This window comes from Melanotaenia boesemani, chromosome 20, assembly GCF_017639745.1.
Source record: "Melanotaenia boesemani isolate fMelBoe1 chromosome 20, fMelBoe1.pri, whole genome shotgun sequence".
Taxonomy (NCBI): Eukaryota; Metazoa; Chordata; class Actinopteri; order Atheriniformes; family Melanotaeniidae; genus Melanotaenia; species Melanotaenia boesemani.
In genome coordinates this window covers 11553953-11572914 of record NC_055701.1, presented here as the reverse complement: position 1 = coordinate 11572914, position 18962 = coordinate 11553953, and the positions used below count along the sequence as shown (strand labels likewise).

Here is an 18962-nt window from a genome sequence, read left to right as displayed (position 1 = left end):
CTCTGATTGGTCAATTTCCGTAGGTTTCCCTCAGAACTGCAAGACGCCGATATTGCGTTACATTGTAGCAAAATGGCGGCTGTCATTCAGAATCCACTAAAAGCGTAAGTAATCTAGACATTGAGCAAATTGTGAATAATTACTTTGTTGCCAACTCGTGTGTTGAAACTGGCTGTTCGTGCATGTCATTTTCAGCCGTGTGCATATGGCAGGCGAGGCTGTCCAAATTAATTTTGAGTACTTCTTCCATGGCAAAGTAGCCTCGTATAGTTCTTTTATTCCACTAGATCTTAACATTTAGTCTTAAACATTTGCGCAAGGCTGCTTGACATTTTCACTGCACTGGAAGGGCTTCTCCACACGGTTTTGCGTGTAACACAATAGAGTGTCGTCCCTCCTGGGTTGTATATTTATTTGAAAACTGCCGACAACGTGCCTTTGCAATGCAACGAATAATTAAAAGCCCATTTTGTTGGTGCTCGATTGGGCACAGCAGGGGAATATCATCTGACATTCCGAAAGTCGTTTATAGTTGGTGTGAATTGTCGACATGTCAACTTTGGCTCCTCCGAGCGCAGACGTGGTCAGGACCCGGTAAAGCAAGCAAGCAGGCAGGCAGGCATGAAAGGGAGGAGGCATTTTGTATTTGCATGCTTGCTGGCAAATTCGACAAAAGTGACAGCAATTTTAGTCTGCTTCTGAAATGTGTGTGTCACTCTTTGCTCAAATAGCGTGTGCAACAGACATTTTTTTTTTTCCTAATTTCAAGGAAATACCTCATCTGTTTCCCCTTTGTTCTTCTGTATTGTTTTGTGTATTGGTATTACTGCAAGTTAGGCACACTTAGCCTCATGCTTCTTGTCTATATGTTGAAGCAGCATAATAATTCTGTATATCCTTAAATGCACATTGAGCTCTGTTGTGACAGCAGCAGTCAGCTTGCCTGTATTGATGTGTTCTAATGATCATGGCTCTTTGGGACTGTGGAGGGAGGCAGAGCTGGAGCTCCACTGTGCCTTTAAGTGGAGGAGTGCTGGAGATTAGCTTGGTCCAGGATCCTGGGCCCATCTGTCAGAGAGATGCTCCGACAGAGAGGAAGTGTTGGGCACAAGCAGGAGAACCATCTGCTCCTTCTCAGAGGTACCCTGCCACCTCAGTGGTCTGAAACACAAGGTGTGGATGCATGGGCAGATTATAAAGGAACAGTCCACTGGACACAGATGTGGAAAAGGGCTGTCTATTGATGTAAGAGAGGACCAAGATGACCAGATTGAAAAGATTGCAAAGCAGCCACAAACCACCATTGTTTTGTTTTTATTTGTATGGTGCATCTTTTTTCCTCTATTGTGCATCAGGTTGTGGTTATTTTTGCTTATTTGTGGGTCACATAATTAATATATAGCTCCCTCCACATTAATTTTGCAACTTGCTGCATTCACATTTGGTCATTATGCATATATTTGCATAAATTTCGCTGGTTGTATATGTGACATGGTCACATCAAAGTGTTTGGTTAGATTGACCATGCGCTTAAAGTTATTCATTATTACATAATATTTACATAATATTTGAATCAATATAAGGACAAGGGTATCTAATTAATTGTGTGGAAAGTTAACTTTTTCATGTCACTTTTTTTTAATCACTTCACTTACCTCCTTTGTGTCCTGTTGTAATTGTTTTGACTCTTTCTTTGGTGACACCTAGGGGCCCCTGACACTTTGGGGCCCTACGCCAGTGCCTGGATGGCTCCTTTTGTAATCGCTCCATTAGAGCACCTCCCAACACTGATGCCATTGTTGTTAAGCCGTATGAAGGACATATTTAGCGGCGGTCAAGTTATGTGACACACAATCCAAATATAAGTTAATTTAAAGGTTCAAAAGTGTATATCTGTAATGATGCAGAACACAGACCTTCAGCAAGATACTCCCCATCACTGCCACCTCCACACTTAGTGAACACTGCTAGAAAACACTGTTTGCTAAATGGAGGAAGAAGAAAGGGGAAAAAAAAAAAAAAAAAAAAATCAACCTGGGCCATGCGTCACATTTTTACCCACCAGGGAATTGCCCAGTACAATCACAGCTTCCGTATAACTGCTTCTCAACAAGCATCTGTGTTTATCATAAGATCAAGATTATTATTGGAAGGTATGCTTCATTGTTACCTTGATGGACTACTTCCTTCTCCCTCTTATGTACCAAAAACCATCTTGGTGCATCTGCTATCAAGTCGCTGTTTTATCTCGAAGACGTTTTAGCATTCTGATGTGGAATGTCTCCTTGCTATAAGCTGTGCTTAATGAAGTGTTTCAATCTGCTATAATTAGCCTCTGTCTTGGGTTTCTGACTTCATTTCACACGTTTGTCAGATTCTAATTAGTCACACTTGACACTAATTGGATGTCGTTCCTGTGGACCAGTTTGACCTTTTTTTTGTAATAAGAAGATTCACTTTAGGGAAATGAAGCGCTGGTTTGACTTTGTTGTAGAGATGTAGCGGATGAAGCTAGAGCGTGCAAGCCTACTGTGCGTGTCTGTGTGAGGTCTGTCTCTTGTCTAAGCATAGGACGACAGTAATCTCCCAAATCTGCTGATTAAAATGGAGTCTGGAATATTTAATTAATAAAGCTGCTCATTAAAATTTGAGCCACAGCTGGAATTTTCCATTGACTGGACACGTCTTCCATCCATAGCTTTCCTGACTCCTTGTCAGTCTGATGCTTCCCCATTTGTCGCCTTCCTTTTCATTGGCATTGAATACACTTTTAAGTGAGTCAGGCCTTCTGTTTATTTGCACTGCGATGTGGAGGTGTACTGTCTGGTTTTGCTCCTGCCCTCACCCAGACTGTGTTGCTCTGATTGGTGTAATCAGAGGTTGCTGTCAGCATGCAGTCATTCCGTACAGGCCCTCCCCCTCCCTTGTTATGTGGTAGCTCTGGCTTCCTGTGAAGCAGCAGTGCACCTGCAAATGTCAGAGACCTTCTTCAGTACAGCAGGAAAGACGGGACTACTTTTTCCTCTGTGCATTTTTCACAAAAGTCACTTCTCTTGAAGGCTTTTCCAGCTAGAGCCTGGAGTTTAGTCAGGACTGTAAAGCCTCCCTGTGAGCTGTTCTCCTTGTTGCTAGATATGCAAAATGTGTGTTGACACGCACTCACATTACGGACACAGCCATGTGACACGGCACACCGTTGACAGGAACACGCTGATAGCGGAGGCCCCACTGGCCACAAGATTTGCTTTTGTTCTTCCTCGTCCCCATTCTGTACACACTCACCTTCTCTACTCAACTGGAAGACAGTGAGAGTGTGTAGTACATACCTCCAAGCCCCTGACAAGCACACAGGTTCCAAGTGCTTATAGTTCACATTGAGTTATTATTAGGCAGCTAGATAAAAAGATTATCAGTTTTGTTGGGGTTCTTTTTAGTGGTTTTGGTGGAGCTTTTTATACAAAATGAGTTGCTTAGATCTCAGAATACTGGGAAATTGAAATTCTAGTGGACATGCAGTCAGGCAAACAAACATGCTGTAAACAAGCCAACAGTTTAGCCTGATTATGCAAACCAGTGGGTTCCAACTTTCCCAAGCAGCTGTGAGATCGCTTTGAGGAGTCTTGACATAATTATTGTAAAAAGAAAATGGAAAAATATTTATTTCTTCCCAACACTGTAAGAACTTTTTTTTCTTCTTCAGAAATTCTTTAAATATGGCTTTGTTTTTAACTTATTGCCTGCCCTTGGAAAGGATTCAACCAGGTGATTTCTTGGTAAAACTGAAAGTTATTTGTAATATGTCATTACACAGGAAAACAATACACACAACTACTGCTGCTTGAAAAATGGATGTAGCCAATGTCCCTAATGTCGACCACTGTTTTGTGAGCTGTTGTTTTGAAGCCTTGACTGGCCATTTAGGCCGGAGAACTATACTTAAAACCTGACTGGATAAAAAGGTGCATCTTTGAGCAAAAAATAAATAAATAAACCCCATAGCGTATTAGTGTTTCGTAAGAGAAACTGATGCTTTTTGAGCTATTTGAGCTAGAATTGTAATGTAGTCTTCACTTACTGGGTATCAGTGGCATTGGACTTCAGGTTCTGAACAGACCCCGGTGTCCTCTCTACAACCCTTTTGTTGTGCTTGATGGTCAATACGAAAAATCCAATGTATAAAAGAAAAGGAAATGCACATACACAAAAATAAATAAATAAATAAATCTATGTCATTCCTCCAAACATTCAGGTACCTGCTTCCTCCAATTTAAGCTCCTTTCTCTTTTTTATCACTCGGATCTGCTGCTGTACATCTTTTATATTCAGATAAGGAGTTATAAAGTAAAGTTGTCTGTTTTTTGCTTTTTTGTTGTCTGTAAAGTGTGATGAATATTTCCATCATACAAATTGGGGGAATGATTTCTCTGAGTGCCTTAACTGCACTTGGATCTAAGTTGATCACATGTTGTGAATTTCAACACCTGCGCTGTATTAAACTTCAGATATCCTTCAACAGGCACTGTGTTTATTTGTAGATTTCAGCAAAGGATCCAAACAGAAACATGAACCAGGGAAAAGTCATGATTACTGAGGTGGAGGTGATGTCACCTTCTGTGCCGTTGGATATGTGGGTCTTGTCAGTCATTACAGGTGTCAAAACAATGTCTCACCTTAGCCAGTGCACCTGCTGCTCAGGATGGCAGCCCTTTGATGGAGGATGTGTCATTGCACAGCTAGCTTTAACCCACCAGAAGACTTTCACCCTCTTATTTGCTTTCTCTCCTCATCCCACCCTCATATGCAACTGATCAGCACCCCCTCTTGTATTGCCTGACTTGAGCAATCACAGGAGTTTCTTGGCAGAAGTTTGACTTCAGGGAGCACTTACGGCTGGTCTGCTTCTAGTAAACTGATACATCGCACTATGTCTCATTACAGCTGTGTGTTGAAGTCAAGGAATGGCAGTGAAACACACAGGTTAGTTCATTGGGAATTTATTGTTAGGAACGATACACTTAGTCAACATGTGTTTCATATTTGATGAACAGTTTATACGGTTTATTACGCAGCTGTGTGCTATTATTTTTTTATGAGCCAAATATTTATCCTAAATCAGTGGTCAAGCTACCGGTGAACATGTCAGATCTCTGAACTTGTGTGTTGAGCTTTGTCGAAATCTGTTTTGAATCTGTGCCTGTGATTTTTCTTGTAAAAATTCCTGCACCTCAAAGCCTACGGAAATAGGGTATGTGTGAAAAAATTGTTGGTGGTTTTGACTCTTTGCAGAAACACTATGCAAGGCAGAGAATAGCAGTGATACGATTAACTACAATGAACAGGTTGCCTTTCCTTTTAATTTTTTCCCTTTTTCCTTCAACCTTCCTCCTCTCACCTTTCCAGCCCTGGCTGCATTGCTTTGTACCTGTAACTGTTTGCTCTCCACAGTCACACTGAAGCGAAGCCTCTTTCTCAGAAGCCTTGCACACTGTGGCTTTGTCTCCACCACAGAGCCCTGGACTTTGTGCAGGACAGCATAACACAGCTGTTCATCTACTGGATGTCATCTAAAGGAGGTGAAGGGGGTAAAAACACAGGGAGATCAGAAAAGCAAGACATTCTTCACCTAAAGTTTAAAATTCACAGCTAGACAGTGAGCCCACAGCTCATTAGTTTCACTTCAAAATGGCCGTCTTGCTAATGTTGTAATTGAGAACACGTGGAGGAGCGTAGTTATTTGCATGTAGGGATGTGCATAGCAGAAGAACCACCCGCTATTATTTGCCCTATTGGCCCCCTTTTGATATGACAGCAGACTGTGAATAACATCTACAAAGTACCTGGTCATAATTTCCAAGTTTCAGCATTACTCCTATCTTTGATATAGTCAAATCAGAACCTGCCCTTGTGCTAGGAACTCTGCTGAGATTAATTAAATAGGCTAATTACCATACCAGGCGTGTGGCAGAGATTGAGGGCTTGAATTTGAAATATCCTCCCCCCTATTTCACTCTGAATATTAACACTGAAACCCTGAGGGACTGGCAAAATCTCAGTGGCACTAAGAAAAGTGGAACTTAAGTGTGAGAGTCTTTGCTGCTTGCTGGTCAGTGGAGTGACTTCATATCAAACCCCAGATTCTATGTGTCTGTGATAATCTAACGCACAGTCTATCTACAATCAGATCAAACAAAGAGCACACAGAGGTAATGATATGTTTAACCTGAGCTGTAGGAGCAGCAGAGTTGGGGAATGGCTGTAAATGCGTTGCATTGTTTTGTTTTGTTTCGCCCCTGTCCACAAATTCTCCCCGGTGGTAACTCGAAACAGGAGAGAGTGGCTCAGCTGTCAGTTTGATACTTCAATTGATTAGAAGTTTGAATGGATATTATAAGCATTACCCCGGCTGAGGGAGTTCTTGGGGATGTGAATATACAGGCTGTGAAAAAGTACTGGACCTGTTTCAAAGAAGCAACTGAGAAATCATTTCCTGAAAAATGTGCTTTGATATTTTAAGGCAGAATGACATTATGGATAAGTACTGTTGCGGTATTGATAATAGTACTATTGCATTCACCTACTTTTAGCCAGCTTTACCATGTCCTTGCTGCTATCCTGTCTCCCCACTCATACTGTATTTTAATGCAGTTTAATTCCTACTAAAACCATTCTTATTGATCCTTTTTTTTACAACATAAATGCTGTAATTTTGGTTTTACTTGCATGCAAAATTACTTTTAAAATGTAAGATAACATGCATGGGTCAGAGCCAGGCAGCCACTCTGCTGGGCACAAAGAGGTGAGGGAGGAAAAGGCAGGGCTGTTCTGGAGACACTCAATTTCATGTGCAAAGTCATGAAATATCTACATTTAGAGAAATTTATAATAATAAAAAATATATATTCATTTTGTTTGTGACAAATACAAATGGTAAGGTGAGACTGAGGCTGCACCATGAATAAAGAGAAATACACGCACAGATATTATACATTATACACACAATATATGTAGAATTTGAAGGATTTCTTTTCCCTTTTCTGTTTATTTAATGCCACTATTAGTTTAGAAAAGTGGTATTAACTATTACCTGTTGGATTGGTCTTTTATGTTGCATGTGTTTGGCTTCTCTAAATCTACTCAGTCTATGATATTAATTTTAGAAGATCATTAATATTCTGAATGTTATGCTCTTCACTATATTAAACCATAGGAAAAGAAGATTACACAGTTGATGTTGAACAACTTGAAAATAATCATGGAGATATAAACAATTTTATATGAATTTAATGGAAACCACTATGATGACGTTACAAACAGTCATGTCATTTTTATAGGCATTTTATTGCAATCAGCAGCACACTCAGTTTTATGAAGCAGACTAAAGTTCTGGTTCAGAACCCCGTCTCTTGGCTAACTCTGTTTGACACAAAATTTGCCCAATAAGAGAAACATTCTCTGCAATCTCTGCTGCAATAGGAACAGCAACTCTTGTGTTCAAAGGGTAAAATTACTGCTTGTAGACGGTAAGTCTACATGTCAGTACATTTTATACTGCTGTGTCCACCACCTCAGGCAGTGTCAGTGACCTGGACTGCATACGTTGCCTCATGCAGGTTGGGTGACCAGTTCTACAAGGACGCCATCGAGCAGTGCCGCAGCTACAATGCCCGCCTGTGTGCTGAGCGCAGCGTCCGCTTGCCGTTCCTGGACTCTCAAACCGGTGTCGCCCAGAACAACTGCTACATTTGGATGGAACGTCACCATCGCAGCCCTGGTGTGCAAACACACACACAAAAAACATGTACAGCATCCACAGAAATAATGTATTTTTTAACATTAGCCTTTTCCTTCCTGGAGTATTCTTAATGATTTGACTCTGACATGGAAATGTAGTCATTTTATTTAAAGGTTCTCCTTAATGTACTTATTAAATAGCCTGTACTAAAAAGAATAAAATGGACATTTGTTGTGTTTAATTTCTGTTAGAGTAAATTTGGTTGACCTTAAAACTTTTAGTCAAATACAATTATATCGTTTAATCAAATTACAGCTTGACCTCACCATTGTCCTTATCCCAGTATATATGCGTTTGAGTTGTTGACTGAATTATCTCCAATGCTGCAATACTATGTGGCAATATATAAAATATCAGCTTTCAGCTTGTAAGGCATGTTCAAGAGTGCAGAGGTCAATTTATGTCAAGGTAAGCACACGCAGTGGTAATTCAACCCCGAGCAGCATTATCTGGGTGCTTTAGTCTCACTTTTACTAACTTGTTTACTTGCATTTTAAGTCTGGTTTTGTCTTAAATATCTTGTAAATGTGCTTATTGTCACTGACATTTTGAGACTTCTACTTCCACTTTAATTTAAAGTTCATTTTCTTACTTGAAGATCTTACTCTGGATGAGTTATCATTATAATTGGATTGTTTTACAGACTTCTCCCAGAAGTCCGATCCATAGAAGCCATTGCTGACATAACCTTTTGTTTTTATTTTTCTTTTTTTTTAGTTACCTCCAAATTGGAAGTTTAAAAAAAAAAATAGAAGAAAAACTTATTAATGGATTAAGAGGCTAAACCTTTTAAGAATTTTTGCTTTGGACAGTTAATCCAGGTAAATCAAGACACTTGAACTCATCATTTCAGGCCCTGGATTGTAATCAGACATTGTTTTAGTTTTGTGGTTATTTACAAAAATTTTGTACTGATCTACTATACAAAAAAGCACATTTTAGTCTCTAATAATTTTCTAAAATTCTTTATCTAAAAAAGCAGCAAATCATTTTTTTCTGTTCCCATAAACGTATTATTAACACCACATCAACATTTTTTCCCTACGGCCTGAAAAATTAATTGAATTGAATAAGTCTTTAATTATCCCAAAAGTAAATTAGTTTTGCAGCATATCAAAAATAGTTATTACTGTGAGTGATGCTTTGGGAAAATCTCAACACATTATGACATTGCTTTATTTCTGCAAACTTGTGTAAAATTCAGCCAAATAGCAATATTGTCTTGAAACTACGTGAATAGAATCAGGATCCTGAAGCTGGAACTCTCTTGCTGATATATGCATCACTGTTTTCATAAAGGTGTTGCAACCGGGCAAATGTACACGTACCCAGCCCGCTGCTGGAGGAAGAAGAGACGACTGCACAACCCCGGAGATCCACGCCTTGGCATCTACGGTCTCCAACTTGGTAAGACGGCCCCCCCACCCCACCCTTATCTGCTCCCCTGGCCACCTTCCTGTTGTTTATATTCCTTTCAGTTTCTCTTACACCTCAACCACATCTCCACAACCAACCAACTCTTTCTCCTTACGCTCATGAGATTACTGGTGATGATCTGGAATGATCTTGCTGAAAGCATATTACCTTGTCTCAGCACAGCGAGCTCTTCGGGCTGCCTGTCATCTTTCAGAAGATGAAATGTGGCTGTGTTCGCTCCAGCTGGTAAACTTGTTTTGTGAGAAGCAGAACATGTAATTAGATTTACCACTGCTCATAGCAGTGAGACAGAGTCAGGCCACGGCAGACGCTATTTAATAAATGTTATGGAATGGAGTTTGGCCCTCTCTGGCAGCCACTTGAAAAAGCTCACTCAACACATTTACCCTGTTGTCTATATCCTCACTTATTTTCTACTTACCACCTCCCTTCCTGATTGGGTTTGTCTCTTTCTCTCTAGCATCTCTTTCATCTCTGCATCTCCTTCTGCAGTCTACCACAGACTTTGTTGTGACCAGTGCTGCTGAGCTCATGTAACTGGTCCATTTTGTGCCCAAAGCTTTTATACCCATTGGGATGTTACACTATCCTAACCAATGTGCAGAACAAAAAAGAGAATTTCACACAGAAATGAAATACAACATCTTTAACATTCCTGTAGTGTTGTAAAAAGCTGAGAAGCATCTATTTGGCTAAAAGATCAAAGAATTTGATTTCTGCAGCATGTTAGGAAGACAAATCTTTGGGAAGTTGCAAGAGTGAGAAAAGGAGGATGGAAGAGAGATGTAGCGATAACCTATGAACCAAGTCTTTGTTTCCTAAACACATCCCATTGTATCCCATTGTTTTATACTGAGCTCGCACTGGCTCAGACCACCCCCACCCACCCTGCTGTCCTTTCCCTTTTCCAATAACAGAGGATTGTATATGCTTTCTGCCCAGCAGAGGGGAAACGCACCCTGATATACCCAAGCATCTCCTCTATGGCGCGCATAGTGCAGCCGGCCAGAGGTGGCCAGCACAGGGCAGCAGCCAGAGTCTGTCTAACTGTGTAACTGATGGTGTGCGGGAGAGACTGGGGCTGCATGCAGAATCAGTTCCTTGCTGCAGGCTGCTGCTGGCTCTATTTTTAGCCCCCCAGCTCCCATGGGTTGAAAGGGAGGGAGGGAGGGAGGGAAAGGGTGGGGTGGGGTGGGGGGGTGGGGTGGTTGTCTCGTCTCAGAGAGTTGAAAGTCAACGTGTGCAGACACAATGGTGAGGGGCTGCCGCCACGTGGTTTGAGAAGCATGTTGTATCTGCTCTCCTCACACCTACCTTTTGTGTCTGCCTCTTACTTTTACAGGCTTCTGTTATTTCTGCTCTTCATGCTTGATATTCTACAAAAGTCTCTCTAGTGGTCGTAGTTGTTAGATGAAGGGCTCATAGAAATCTGGAGTCAGGGGGGCTTTGAAGTGGTCCTTTTTTGAAAGCTCAACGAAACACCTGGATGATCATGAAGCTCTTTGAGGGGGAAGAGGTTGTATGAATAAGATGTGCAGATCTGACTGGCTGTCAGCTTTTGTTTGCTCTTGCTAAACCTGCTCGCCTCCCACACTGTTTGTTCAGATCTTCACTGTAGGAGGAAATATCTGCATGTGTTTAGGTTGAAGTAATAAGCCACTTAAGTACACTGTGCCTCAGAGAATCCTTTTAAAAAAAGTCTCCTCAATGTATGAATTTGTGTGTGTAGTGCCACGTGATCCAGTGCTCCCTGTCGGGGGTATTTTTGCAGAATGAAAAATGTATGTTTTGTTCATTTTGTACTTAATTATGTGAAAATTACTGTGACAAAACATTCTGTTTAAAGAAAATATGACTAGCGATTTACTATTTTTTTAAGTTTGGTCAAATATAATGGAAATGCAATGACAGAAAGCTGCTTGTCCAGTTTATAGCACTTATGGTTCCTGTCATAATTCCTCTTGTTTGAGGACTGAAACATTTTCACCTAAAAGGAACTGCAGGCCTGTGTTGGCATTCCACTCTACAGTAGTACTAAACTATAGCTGGTATTGTGATGATTCATGAAGTGCTGCCTGTTTTTTGTATCTGTACAGATGGCAGCCTCATGTCCAGGGATTCTTTACCCACCCAGAGCACTACGCTGGAGGCTCTGCTACGAGGAGAAGGTCTAGACAAGAGGAACAGCTCCAAGAACGATGAGGAGAGCCTGCTGGAGATCCAGGTGGGTTCAAGTCAAGCTCATTGTGACCGTCGGTGCAGCTGGAGCATCAGATAAACGTTTAAAATGCAAATTGTTCTGCTCCATCATTCCAGCAGGGCCCTGGCACGCAAAGTGTTGTCCTAACTGGTTGCCATGGCAACCTGCCAAGTTTTTCTAGCTAACCTACAGGGCTTGTTAGCTGTGCACTGAGGTCTTTTTGACAAGTGAACTGCCTCCATAATGGCCGTTATTGATGATAACTAATGCTCACATAATGATGTGTTTAGAAATAGGGGAAGAAAAGAAGCACACTTTAGCTCTATTTTAATTGATCTTTAAAATTTTCTTTGGTTGAAATTCAATAATCTAATCACATTATTAGAAATGTGAAAATAGCCATATTTACAGGAAGAGGATGCAAGAATCTGATGGCTTTTTCACATCTTTGATAAAATGACCGAAATGTAATTCTGTTTTTCTTTTTGTTTGTTTTTGTGGCTTAAGCAAACTAGACTTGAATCAGCACTAAACAGTGAAAGTGCCTTTCCTCTTTTTCTCTGTCTCGTCTCAGAGGGTTCTGGAGGCAGATGCAGCAGAAGACGCTTTTAATGATTATGAGGTGGACACTCCTAAGAGGAGACATCGGGGCAAAGGAAGAGTGAGTGACTGGAGGAACAGCTGTGGTTGTGTTCTGAAGTTGCAGTTTTACACTTTAATTGCATTGATCGGTGTGATTCAGATGTGCACTAAAAGCAGTAATTTAAATTTAAGTTTGCATTGCTTATTCATTTACTTATCTATTTATTTTCCCCCTCAGGGTCGGGGTTCAGGCCGCAGGAGGGCAGACCTGGATGATGATAAGCCATACGTCTGTGACAGTAAGTAAAGGCAAATTCTTTAATGTGAGTTTCTGTTGTATCCTGAAAATCTGCTGTGTGTGTTTTGTGCCCAACATAACATCATGTGTTGTTTTCTATCAAATGCATTGTACAAAATGTATTTAAGGGAATTTGAGCATTTGCACATCACTGATGATGCAAGTTAGTTTGTTTACAAGATCCATATGTACCATACTTATTCATTTATATTCTGTGTGTCAAATACCATACATATCAGCTGGAGTTTCCTATTTTTTTTTACTTTCAGAGATCACCCAAATTATTGTTGTTGTTGTTTGTATTATTATTGTTATTACAGATTAACATGCAAGCAAAATAATTAAGTTAGTTTACGGAGAGGTTTTTTGACAGCCGGATTTTCCCAGCAAATGGCATTTTGCTGTCCTAGTAACTCTGTTTCTGTCATTTTTCTTTGTTTCAGACAGATACAAACAAAAGCAGAACTCAAAATCTTCAACCTCAGGTACCCTGATTTGCTGACTTTTCTTTTATTGCTGTAATCATTCATTTGGCCGTCATTAATCTTACATTTCTTGTGCTTCATATAGCTTTTGGTGAGTTGGGGAGCTTACTAGTGGAAATAGATCCTAAAGAGCTCTAACTGTTCACCCAAAGGGAAAGAAAGTCTCAGTAGTGTTATTTCCACTACACTGGATGATGCTATCTTTCTGCGCAGTAATGCTTAGCAATATTTCCTATACAGTGGTCTGAACTGCACCGTTTGATTTATTTAATTAATTTGTTTATTTTAATATACAAGTCTCATATTCCTTGCAGCATATTGATCTATATCCTCAAACAAGAGTTCGGGAAAGAAGAGAGAATGCATTTAGAAATGTAGGCTACTGAGATTATAAGTGAGACTGAACACCCACTTTCTGTTTGTTGCAGTTTGTGCAAAGCGCTATAGGAACCGCACAGGATTAAGCTACCACTACACCCATTCCCACCTGGCAGGGGAGGACAGAACTGGGGAGAGAAGCACGGTGGCATCCCGCTCCCCCACTGCACCACAGACTGACAGGCACAAACGTAAGTAATCCTTCACCTGCAGACCTTGTAATGTAGCATTTACGTGTCATTTATCACCTTGTTCCATTTGAATGCTGTATTTTTTTTTCTTCTTCTTCATATTGTGTAATATTAAATATCTATGCAAAAACAAAGGCAATGAAGAAAGTTTTACATAACTGTGATGCCATAAATGATCAATGTGAGAGCAAACTAGCTTCTTCAGCAAGTCACCTAACTCTGCAAAATTCCAAGAATTCTATTTCTATCTGCTATAAAAAGGTGGGTGTAAATAGGGTTTAATAAATTGTCTTTAAAATGTTTATTTCTTCCTAAAATGTTCTCCAAGGTCCAAAGGGTCCAGGTGGGACCAGCATTCCCAACAACTACTGTCATAAATGCCAGGGCTCAAACAAGAAAACGGGTAAATCTGGGTCTCCCTGCTCAGCCTGCCAATTCACAAGTGAGTTCAAGTTTAAAATGCAGTACATGCTTTTTCTGTCTCCCTTTTTCAAAAACTATGGAATAGAAGCTGCACATTGCAATGTCTGTTTATATAAATGCAATTTCAAGATGAGAAACTCCAGGAACTCTGCAGTAGTTTTTGCCTGTTGAGCATCACCTGCTCACTGACTGTGTTGCCCTCCTGTCATGTGTCCCAGCTGACTGTGGAGAGGAGAAGGAAGACGGGATGTTTACTGGAGCTGAGGAGCTCTTCGGCACCACCTCAGAGAGCGACACTTCCACCTTTCACGGCTTTGAGGATGACGAACTGGAAGAGCCTACAAACAGCAACGGGATATCCAGCCGTCACAGATAGAGTGGACCTGTTAGAGCTAAACTGACAATTTTTGTTTTTGTTTTTGTTTTGTTTTTTTTCCCTTTCCTTTTTTCTTTTTTCTTTTTTTTCGATGGATTAACCTCTGGCAAAAAAAATCTGCTGCTTCTTTTTCAATGTTTTTGTTTGCAGAAAGCACAAAGTCATAATTTCAGGACAGAAATGCAAGTGGTATTTTATCTACTGAACATTGTTGAATAATTTATGAACACCTTTTTTTATATAAATATACAGTATATATTAACTTTTAAGGCAACAAAGGCTGGCGGAGTTTCCTGACAAGTGACTGAGCAAAACAGAAGATGTTTTTTTTGGAGTGTTTTTGTTTTGTTTTTTATTGTTTTTTTCCCCCTTTCTTAAACAGAAGGAGCAACAACGTATGAACAGCAACCACTGGACAAATTGGAACATTGAAGAACAGAAATTTTTAAGGGCATGAATGATGAGTTTGGTAGATGACTGAAGACCTTACTTGCATTTAAAGGACTACTGGATGTTTTTGGATCAGTAGTCTCTGTGACTTTAAAGGCCTCTTCCTCTGCTCACCCTCTGGATTAACCATACAAATGAAGGAACCAATCGAAGTCACAGGCCACTGCAAATGTTTGGATAAAGAAGCCGTTGTGGTCATTACAGAAAGGGGATGATATAGAAGGTAAGCAAAAATATATTTTATTCAGGATTTCAACCTTTGTTCCTGTATGAAAACCACATTATATTGAAAATTACTAAAATTGGCATCAAATGGAAAAACTGTGAAACTGAGATTTACCGCTCTGTATAACTTCTTTAAACAACACTTTGGGTTGTCAGTTGATCATATATACTTTACACAGTGCCTCCTCATGTCACCACAAACTGTGTTAATTAGTTTGGATGGTCCCTCGCATCCTTTCGTTAGAAGAACACAGCATCCATTATCCCCTCCCACTCCAAATAACATACTAAAAATAAAGCATGAATGAATGAAATTTTGATTCTTCAGATCACAGATTAAATTTAATCTTTGTTTTAGTCCATCCTAAATGAGCTTCGTAAACTGTTCACATACAGTCTACCTGATCTCATGCAGTGATTTCTACCACAAAACCTTCTTTTTTTTTTTTTTTTTTTTTTTTTTTTTTTTAAAACATTATTCCGCAGTGCTGGTTGAGGGTCTCATGCCCATGCAGTACTAGTGTCATCTTTATCCGCTGCACACAAAACTTACTCCTGAATCTGAAAAATATGCAGCAATTTGCTATAGTTTCTCTAAAGCACTGATTATTTGCTGGGACTCTGTGGACCACAAAATCTGAATGAATAAACCAAATGTGAGAAAAATATATGTTAAAAATTAGGAAGGAGACAAGTAGAAGCATATTTACCACAGTTGCAAAGCCTGTTTGTGGGTGGTGTAGGTTTGTCAGCATGAAGAGATGCACTTCTTTCACGCTCTTGTCCAGTTTAAGGTCAATTAATTTACTATGCCTGCAGGGGAATATCCATCTTTTTAAAGCTGCAATTTTCCTGCATCAGACCCCTGTTGTTTAAGATATGACTTTGAAAGTTGTGTTTTGTGTAAAAATGAAATGCAAGATTGAAACCATGAAGAACTTTTGCAACATAGAAAATGAGCAGACTGGTTGAGAGACACTGAAAGCTGACATGATGAATGCATACTCACCTATAAGTTCTTTTTTGCTTTCTATATCTTGCAAAACTATAAAGTTTTTTTTCTTTTTCAAACAAATGTTTTTCTATCTGTAAGAATACTTGATTTTTTTAAATTTATTTTTTGGACTGCTTAGTCTAATTAGGGTTCGCAGGAGACTACCCCAGAAATTAGCAGGCGAGAGGCAGGGTACACCCTGGATAGGTAGCCAGTCTACCACTGGGCAAACACAGAGACAGAAAGCTACTCACCCACACACTGTTTGAACCTCCCCCCCAGCCAAGGTGCAAACCAGCAACCTTCTTCCTGTGAGGTTGCGATGCTTGTTCTCTGTAAGGTAATTTAGCAAATATTTTAAAATATCAGTTATCTAATGGGCTAATTAGACCTTTTATTCAAATATTTAATAAAAAAATTTAATTTTCTCACTCCCTTCCTTTCTCCCATCCTTCAGTGGGTGAATACTGCAGTGTCTGCAGAGATACATTGTGGCTCTTAAGGAAATCTCATCACAGACCCCCTGTTTATAATCACTAAGAGGTTCCCATTTGTCACTTGAGTAAAATCTTACTGCAGCCATTCAGTGGATTGTTGGACATTTTAATTCACTTTGCTTCTGTTTTACTTGCTGAATACCTGCTGAATTCTCTTCTTTTCATCTGTGCTACCTTCTTATTGGCACTTGTTTTAAAATGATGAAATACCAACTTAATCTACTGGACATGCCAGGATAAGTTTGGCATATTAAACATCAGCAAGGTTGCAGAGTCATCGTAGGCATGGTGACATTAGAATTTAGTTCAAAACATTGATGTGTTTAAGTTGAGTTTTGCAGGGCTGCATGCATGAGTACAAACATTTTGTTCAGACAAACTGTACAATGTGTGAGTCTAATTGTTATTGTCTGCATTGTATAGGAGCAGTCAGCACATTGGCATGTGGCCCAGGCCTGGGAGGGATGACCAGTGAAGAAGAGGATTTAACCCTCAAAAACTAATGAGCCTTCATGTCCCTCCTGATTTGGGCCTAAAATAACTGACTGAAACGGATGAATAGGCATCCATCGCTTCCACAGGCCATGTGGCTTAATTGAAGCAACTGCTCCCTTGACAATATGTATCGACCCTTTGTGAACATTTGAAATGTGAGCTTCCGGCTTCATTTCATCCTTTCTGCACTGTGCTGGAGCTTCTCTATGAACTATGGGAACACTAAAGGCCAGGCCTTTGGACTGTTTGTGCCCAACGGGCGCATTTTAAGGCCCCTGAGGCCCAGCCTGCCCACTCCTGCTCTGTGACTGTGTGTCTGCTGTGTGATCCGATGTGACACTAAGACGTCATTATCCTCATCACTGTGCCAGCCTGCCGCTCTGCACTGGAAACCAGCTGTGACAGCCATGTCCCCTCCAATCTGATTGGACCAGTGACCCTCTGACCTGCAGCCATAGAGATGGTGCTCAAATCCACCACTATTACATGCAGACCTCTGGACTACTTAATCCCTTGACATGGACACAAAAGGTTTTCTTCCTCTGTTTTTGCTTACTTTTTTCTTCATTCTGATCTCAGTGATTCAACTCACTTCTTTTGCATCTCTTCTCTATTCTACAATACTTACTTTCTTTGAGTTCTTTAAAGTTTAATTAGTTTGACTTCTTGGGTTTGTTCAGACTCTACTGATACCTCTGTCCCAATCAGGTGCACAATAGCCACAGCTACTCAGGCATCTTTCATTTCTTCTGCTGTTGATTGTTCAGCTTTCTTAGTCCTGATTTATGTGATTGTATTCAGCTGATGAGGAGAGACACTGACACCCACACAAAGATCCCATTATAATAATCAAAACCCAGGAGAGATTTTGGGATACAGTAGTCTCATGCTATAGGAAAACACTGCAATAACAAGCTTCAGCTTGGTCTGTCTTTTTTCTCCCCCCTTTTAACGAAGTGTCAACCTTGCCATGCAAAACCTCTTTACTGTCTGTTTAAAGTTGACAGCCTGAGTAGATTTCTTATCTCTAATGCAGTTAAAGTAATATATCATTGCTAGACAGTCAAAACTCTGCTGTATCTGCTTATTTAATGAGGAAAAAAAAGCTGTAAATCCAAGTTATTTGTGACATTTCTGTTGAGTGCTTTCAAGGGCCTAATTGCTTTATGACATTTAGAGGGTGCTTCAAGTACTGTATCAAAAAGCCGTTTAGGTCCATAGGTTGCACACACTGTGTCAAGGTGTGTGTCCATCTATGTGATTATCCAGCACAGCTGCTCAGTTTTTGAAGCAAACCATTAATCATATGTGTCTGCTATGACTCATTTGTGTATTCAAACCATCTCTCCTCACTTCCCTCAGGGACCCTCCACACAGCAGTTTATCTCCACAGGACAAAGAATGCATCTAAAACTTGTCCGTTATCTCGTCGTCTTCCCTTGTATCAGTTATGTGGTGTTTCCATAGTAAAATGGTTTATTGTGTCTCTTATCCTGCAAAGTCACGCCAGTAAGTGAAAGCATGTGTCATAACCTGCTAAATATTTCTGTCAAATATAAACAGGCGCGCACGGTGCAGCTCTGAACAAAAGGAAATGCTCTTACATGGAAACGATAGAGATGACTGCTTAAAATAATGTTTTCGCCCATCAAGAGCCTGTATACCTCATCAAATACAGAGCAATAGGCCCTGGTACTCTGTTGTCAAGCCTGCTGGGGGGTTGGGGTGGAATGGAGCCAAGAGGAGATGAAATGGATATGACTGGGTGTTTGTTTTTCTTTTTCATCTTCTGCTGTAAATACAATTAAAAATGGAGAGAATGAAGAAGTCTTTGTTTGTTAAACTATTTTTATTGTTCTGAAAAAAATAAAGAAAAAAGAAAGAACGTATGTTGAGCTGTGTGTTTATTTTTCAAGTAGAGAAGTAGGTTGTTTGAAGAGAGCTGATAAGTATAAAGACTCCCAGACTGGATTGATAGGTTGGAGTGACCCTCAGACTCTGAGCAGACAGAGAGGAAAAACACTGCTTGACTGTGTGAGAGCCGTAAAGGCCCTGGACTCTAACAGTACGTATGATAAAGAAAAGTCAGTGGTCTTGTTGATCGGGTGGTGCTGCTTGAGAAAACATATGTGAATGTGT

At 40.2% G+C, this 18962-nt stretch overlaps 1 protein-coding gene across 2 annotated transcripts; it reads left to right on the top strand.

Annotated features, from left to right (window-relative positions):
- Nucleotides 1-25: 25 nt before the first annotated feature.
- On the top strand, nucleotides 26-18712 carry LOC121630797 (zinc finger protein DPF3-like). Of its 2 annotated transcripts, XM_041971291.1 has the most exons (11): nucleotides 26-104; nucleotides 7611-7771; nucleotides 9092-9199; nucleotides 11326-11453; nucleotides 12004-12090; nucleotides 12250-12310; nucleotides 12753-12794; nucleotides 13223-13363; nucleotides 13692-13805; nucleotides 14005-14835; nucleotides 16752-18712. In XM_041971291.1, the coding sequence occupies exons 1-10, from the start codon at nucleotides 73-75 to the stop codon at nucleotides 14160-14162; spliced, it is 1032 nt and encodes a 343-aa protein (XP_041827225.1). In that variant the 5' UTR covers nucleotides 26-72; the 3' UTR covers nucleotides 14163-14835; nucleotides 16752-18712. The 2 variants fall into 2 exon arrangements, with proteins under 2 accessions (XP_041827225.1, XP_041827224.1); XM_041971290.1 differs by lacking the exon at nucleotides 26-104 and having other exon boundaries at nucleotides 6908-7771.
- Nucleotides 18713-18962: the final 250 nt, after the last annotated feature.